A 6,925-nucleotide genomic window follows, 5' to 3' on the forward strand; every position below is an offset into this window, starting at 1 on the left:
AAATTCCCCCCCCCCCCCTTAAAAAACTACAAATTTTAAACAATGTCGAAGACGATCTTGAAAATACTCGCTTGATACTGAGAAGCTGGAACGAAGAAAGTAGACCCCTTTAAATCAAGTTTACAGAAAGATATTAAAAATGAATAACGACAGATGAAATACATTATTAGAAGAGAGAAAAAAGGTACTGAATGAAGAAAGTAAAAGAAAAGTATCCTCGCTATTGGACAGGTGTTATTTAAAACTGTTAAGCATGCAGGACTGGTTAATTCAAATGGCTCTGAGCACTATGGGACCTAACTGCTGTGGTCATCAGTTCCCTAGAACTTAGAACTAATTAAACCTAACTAACCTAAGGACATCACACACATCCATGCCCGAGGCAGGATTCGAACCTGCGACCGTAGCAGTCGCGCGGTTCCGTACTGAGCGCCTAGAACCGCTAGACCACCGCGGCCGGCTGACTGGTTAATTGAACAACAGGAGAGAATGAAGGTAAAATGTACAGGATGATTCCATGATGATGTTACAGACTTTTAAGGATGATGGAGAAGGGTGAATGTGTCAATCTGAGGTAAGTGACCCTGGTCCGGAAACGATCGAGTCGAAATTTACACTACTAGCGATTAAAATTGCTACACCACGAAGATGCCGTGCTACAGACGCGAAACTTAATCGACATGAAGAAGTTGCTGTGATATGCAAATGATTAGCTTTTCAGAGCATTCACACAAGGTTGGCGCTGGTGGCGACACGTACAACGTGCTGACATGAGGACAGTTTCCAACCGATTTCTCATACACAAACAGCACTCGACCGGCGTTGTTGAGATGCCTCGTGTAAGGAGGAGAAATGCGTGCCATGACGTTTCCGACTTTGATAAAGGTAGGATTGTAACCTATCACGATTGCCGTTTATCGTATCAAGACATTGGTGCTAGCGTTGGTCGAGAGTGAATGACTGTTAGCACAATAGGGAATCGGTGGGTTCAGGAGTGTAATACGGAACGCAGTGCTGGATCCCAACGGCCACGTATCACTAGCAGTCGAGATGACAGGCATCTTATCCGCATGGCTGTAACGGATCGTGCAGCCACGTCTCGATCCCTGAGTCAACAAATGGGGATGTTTGCAAGACAGCAACCATCTGCACGAACAGTTAGACTACGTTTGCAGCAGCATGGATTGTCAGCTGGGAGACCATGGCTGCGGTTACCATTAATGCTGCATCACAGACAGGAGCGTCTGTGATGGTGTACTCAACGACGAACCTGGGTGTACGAATGGCAAAACGTCATTTTTCGGACAAATCCAGGTTCTGTTTACAGCACCATGATGGTCGCATCCGTGTTTGGCGACATCGCGGTGAACGCTCATTGGAAGCGTGTATTCGTCATCGCCATACTGGCGTATCACTCGGCGTGATAGTATGGGGTGCCATTGGTTACACGTCTCAGTCACCTGTTTGCATTTGACAGCACTTTGAACAGTGAACGTTACATTTTAGATGTGTTACGACCCGTGGCTCTACCCTTCATTCGATCCCTGCGAAATCCTACATTTCAGCAGGATAATGCACGACCGCATGTTGCAGGTCCTGTACGGGCCTTTCTGGATACAGAAAATGTTCGACTGCTGCCCTGGCCAGCACATTCTCCAGATCTCTCACCAACTGAAACGTCCGGTCAATGGTGGCCGAGCATCTGGTTCGTCACAATACGCCAGCCACTACTCTTTATGAACTGTGGAATCGTGTTGAAGCTGCATGGGCAGCTGTACCTGTACACGCCATCCAAGCTCTGTTTGACTTAAAGTCCAGGCGCATCAAGGGCGTTATTACGGCCAGCGGTGGTTGTTCTGGGTACTGATTTCTCAGGATCTATGCACCCAAACTGCGTAAAAATGTAATCACATGTCAGTTTTAGTATAATATATTTGTCCAATGAATACCCGTTTATCATCTGCATTTCATCTTGCTGCAGCAATTTTAATCGCCAGTAGTGTATAACCCAAAATTGTTCCGATATCTCTGACGGTGAAACTCTTTTGCTGCAAACGCTTTGTTTTCCGTATTTTGAGAGATCGTACTCTTGACTAAAACAAGTAAAAAATTGCAGTTAACACGAGCCTAAAGTACGTACATTATGAGATATGAAAACCTGTTCTTCTTTGCTACTGTGAAACACATCTACAAGACAAGTGAACATAGCTCTTAACGTATGCACTTCAGAGCCCATTTTATTAGACACTTTTTACTTGTTTCAGTCCATAATTCATCCTCGAAAAATTTAGAAAGCAAAGAGCTTGGAGTAGAAGAGGCCCATTGCCATAACGAGTTTCGCGTATAACTTTCGACTCTGTCGTTTTCGTGTCAGTGACCCTTTACCTGACTCGAACGGCATCGCGGATTCATCCTTTATATGCATCACAGATAGCTGTGTCTCCAGCACCGATTACAAGGAAGCTCTGTCTAGCGTATACACAGAAGTAGAGAAACATATCGATGGTGAGAAAAGAAATGCAGAAGTACAACTAACTGGTCGTAAGATTCCCCTGGATTGTTGCAGATGGAAATTTACGGTAATCTAAATTAGAGATACAATGCAAAAGGAAACCATATTTCCTTAAACTGCATTTCACGATTGATTAGTGCTACGACTTCAGATACACAAACTATCATTCTTGTTGTGTTTTTTGTACTCACACCAAGTTCTCATACATGCTGGTGTACACTGGTCTGCCGTCATCATCCAGCCACGTGCTGGGAGTGTATGCCCAAGTACCGCCCACCTTATCTGATCGTTCAAACACCGTGACCTGCAAAGTGAAGTAGGAAATATCCTTTGTACATCATTCCTCATTATTTATTGTGCAATGAACACTTCATTTAGGTAGCAAAACAAAAACACACACACAGACACCGACGGCTGAAAACTCTGCACTCCCTTCAGACAATATGGGACAATATTTTTATAGCATAACAATACATAATAGTCTTTTATGTTTGGAGAAACATGAAGGACATTACAGCGTCCTCACATCGGTATCTGCTGGCCTATAGAAGTCCAAATCTAGCTACGTAAGTCACTCCCACGCGGAGTGCACTGACATACAGTACGTAGTTGTAGGCTGCTTGATAATATTCTCAATACATACATTTGTGTTCTTTTGAGGTCCCGCTTTATTCACAGGTCTAAGGTAATAGTATACTGAAATAAACATAAAAAATTGCCTTGTATGCATTCAGGTGCTACAGGTCCAGTAAATCAGACTGCTTACACCACGCTTGTCCGCCCTATTCTGGAGTATTGCTGTGCGATGTGGGGTCAGTATCAGGTGTGACTGACGGATGGCATCGAAAAAGTTCAAAGAAATGCGCATCGTTTTTACTATTGTGAAATAGGGGAGACATCATACGTGAACTGGAGTGGCAATCATTAAAACAAAGCCGTTTTTCGTTGCGACGGGATCTTCTCATCAAATTTCAATCACCAATTTTTCCTTCCGATTGCGAAAGCATTATGTTGGCACCCACCTACATAGGGAGAAATGATAGTCACGAAAATACAAAAGAAATCAGGGCTCGCACAGAAAAATTTAAGTGCTCGTCTCTCCCCGCGCGTCGTTCGAGAGTGAAGCGGTTCAATGAACCCTCTGCCATGCACTTTATTCTGAATAGCAGAGTAATCACGTAGATGTGGATGTACGTACAATTACATGAGCAGTCTGGAAGGAAGCTGCACAACGTTTAAAGCAAATTACCACACTTCGCTCCTTTTTAAAATCTTAACGAAATCTGAATGAATATTTGTGCAGCTTCCTTCCAGACTGCTCATTTCTTTTGGACTGTGCAGTTCTCAAAACACAGAAACAGAGTTCATTTGAGTACTGTATCGACGAGTCATAATTGGAATCAGTCAGCTCATTTAAACTCTGGGTGTAGCATTTTATGGGACTATTAAGCGAAATAATTACACAGTGGTCAGATATTGGGAAAATATTTTCGGTCTACAACGTCGATTGCTTACAAAGCTCTTGTGCGACCCATTCTAGAAAATTGCACAAGTGTGTAGGACCAAAATCAAACGGATGTAACAAGTGTTCTTATTTGTATAGCAAGAATAACATCGTCGTAGGTTTACTTGACAGTGTCACGGAAGATACCCATTATTACTCGAAAGACAACTAACAACGTTTAAAGAACAACATTTAAGTGAGAAATTTAGTAATACGACAGCCCCTGTGGATCGTTCCCGTACTAAGAGCACAGACAGTATTAGCTTAATTACAACGCCCAGAAGGACTTTAAAATAGTCATTCTTTCTGTGCTCCACCCGTGAATGGAACGTAGGAATATGTCATATCGGTTGCTCTAGGAAATATCCTATGCTATGGACTTCACAGTTGTTTGCAGATATGGATGTTGACGTAGATAACTTCAGGATCAGATACAAGAAACAAACAAAGAAAACCAAATAACCATATTCGATATGGAACACTGTTTACAAATACCGTTTACGGAAGATACGAAAACATTAGGGACAGATTGCACGACACTCTTGGTTTCTCTACTCAACGTTCACGAGAAACAAATTGTCACTATTAATAGACTCATAGGAGGTCACAAGAATACTAATAAATCGAGACGTGTGTTGAAATTTATGTTGTCTACAGGTTGTGATTCCTGATTTATTGACGAGGGCATTGTGTACATACTAACAGAAGGTAATAAGTAGTATCGTTCAAGAACAACTAGTCTGCACAATAATTTAAAAGATAAGGATTATTTTTCTGTTAGAGTAGTTGAAACGTCCCCTTAGAAAGATTATTACAAGACTGTGCTTAAACTGAAACACAATATTTTTTTTTAGCGCAACGCTATCTGACTTTCAAAAATCCCTACGAAAGAATGGCCCTGACTATCATTAACCTATACGTTTCACAAATCACTTACCTCACAAAAATCTTCGTTGCTCAAGCTACTGCAATACAGCGAGCGCCACTACTGCCAGCTAAATAAAAGATTCAAACTACTGAAGGCACTAACTACTGATAGGCATAGTTAGCAAATGAAAGATTTTAATAGAGAACAAACAATGTATTTACCTCACTAGTCATAATATATATAGCAGTTCATGACACCAATTCTTACAAATTTCAAAACACCTCCATCTCTCTCCCCACGTCCACCACTGCTGGCGGCTCACCTCCAACTGCGCAACGCTACCCGCTGTTAGCATCCAGCTGCCGCTGCCCAACACTACAATGGCAGACAACAATGCAAACCAGCCACAGACTGCACACGTCACAGCCAGTGATTTTTCATACAGAGCGCTACGTGGTGTTGGCGTTACCAATAAAAATACTTAAACAGCCTACTTACATAGTTACTACCGGTATGTATGGATCAGTTGGCAAATGTATTTGCCACTTTATCCGCCTTTGTAAATATGAATATTGAGGAGATGGTATTATTGATGATTAAATCTTATGAGTCGTGAGACGGCGCCATGTTCCTCTACAAACATGTTCCTCATTCAACGTTTCGGACACACCGCTGGGGTCTTCTTCAGGGTTCCAGTGGTGTTCACGGATGATTGCACATGTAGCCTAATGACTAAGAAGATTTTACCATATGTGACAAATTTCACGAAAGCCTTCAGACTGATATGGCGTTTATTAAGCTTGTCTACATTCGTACACATAATGAAGCATAAGAAAAAAAATTGAAAATTTTAAAGTTTATTTTAAAAATCTTTGAATTTTATTATAATGGTGCAGGTCTGGTTGTAGTAACAAGATGAGTCGATCGAATACTAAGGACAAGTAGCTTAGTAACGTAAGAGCAGAACAGAGACGCTGCGAAGTTACAAACGGTAAACACCCAAAGAATGAAGCCTAATTCCTCGCTTAAACCTACTTAGAACGTTCCATGAATCGGTCTCCAAAGCCTTAGACACCAATCTCACAAGGACGCTAAACATAAAATTAAACTAATAATAGTTTGCACACATGCTCATAGAATCATTCTTCCCTCATTCCATCTGTAGAGGTAACAGAAAAAAACCTAAAAGGTGGAACAATGAAAATATTCTTTGTCTCTCACTGTTTAACGATTTGTAGAGCATAAAAACGGAGACTGGAAAGAAAACAGTGCGCTGTTTAGTCCAAAGGAGCCTGAAGACTCCACATACCTGGTAACCAGCATCGTTCAGACGTCTGGCGGTCGCCAGGCCCGAGATTCCTGCTCCGAGAACCGCGACGTGACTCATCTTTCACCTCAGTCGCTAGCAGACTGTCGCTGTCCTGCTCCTCGGGTCTATTTGAATCCTCCGGGATTCTGCACAGTAACGACAAGTCGCGAGGATCTTTTTAGAGACGTCACCCCGGTATCGGCCACTGGCCTCAAAAATTTCGAGCAAGTCGATCACTGTTCACTGACCGTGCAGATTTCGTCGTCACGGTCTTAAATTTCGCGTCATGCAGCAGTACTACAGCCGCCGTCTGCCTATCTGCGAAGCAGAGTGCTCTGTGGTAGCAGGAACGATGAGTGCTATGGAATAAGATTGTATAACAGACGTTACGTAAGTCCTCTCGTTTGATGCGGTGACCTCGGCGGGGCTACGGAGCTGCACGTTTGTTTTGCTCTCACTATCCTTGCTGTGATAATCTTTTGTTTGCTGGCTGACATACTTCATTCGAAAGCGGAAGATCTGGCAAGGAGTTCTTTATGTGCCGGAGTACCTCTGGACAAAACTCAGTCGCTAAATGGGCAACGTAGCTGTTTTCCAAGCGGACGGCAATGATATTCAACCATTTACATCTACGCACATACATACGCTAACTACTGTACATGCATGGTGTCGTCCCAAACAGACCTGAACTTTTCGAATCAGTTAACATAGACTTGTGGTGCGATATGATGT

General features: G+C 42.6%; 1 protein-coding gene across 1 annotated transcript in view; it reads right to left on the reverse strand.

Annotated features, from left to right (window-relative positions):
• LOC126266828 (senecionine N-oxygenase-like) overlaps positions 1 to 6,550 on the reverse strand; it is a 52,042-nt gene extending 45,492 nt beyond the window's left edge. The window contains exons 1-2 of the mRNA XM_049971382.1: positions 6,194 to 6,550; positions 2,704 to 2,816 (exon numbers count right to left, since the gene is read on the reverse strand). Coding sequence (XP_049827339.1) covers positions 2,704 to 2,816; positions 6,194 to 6,271 — 191 coding nt within the window. The 5' untranslated portion in view covers positions 6,272 to 6,550. The remainder of the gene's footprint in view (positions 1 to 2,703; positions 2,817 to 6,193) is intronic.
• Between the last annotated feature and the right edge of the window lie 375 nt (positions 6,551 to 6,925).

The sequence above is a fragment of the Schistocerca gregaria genome, chromosome 4 (assembly GCF_023897955.1).
Source record: "Schistocerca gregaria isolate iqSchGreg1 chromosome 4, iqSchGreg1.2, whole genome shotgun sequence".
Lineage (NCBI taxonomy): Eukaryota > Metazoa > Arthropoda > Insecta > Orthoptera > Acrididae > Schistocerca > Schistocerca gregaria.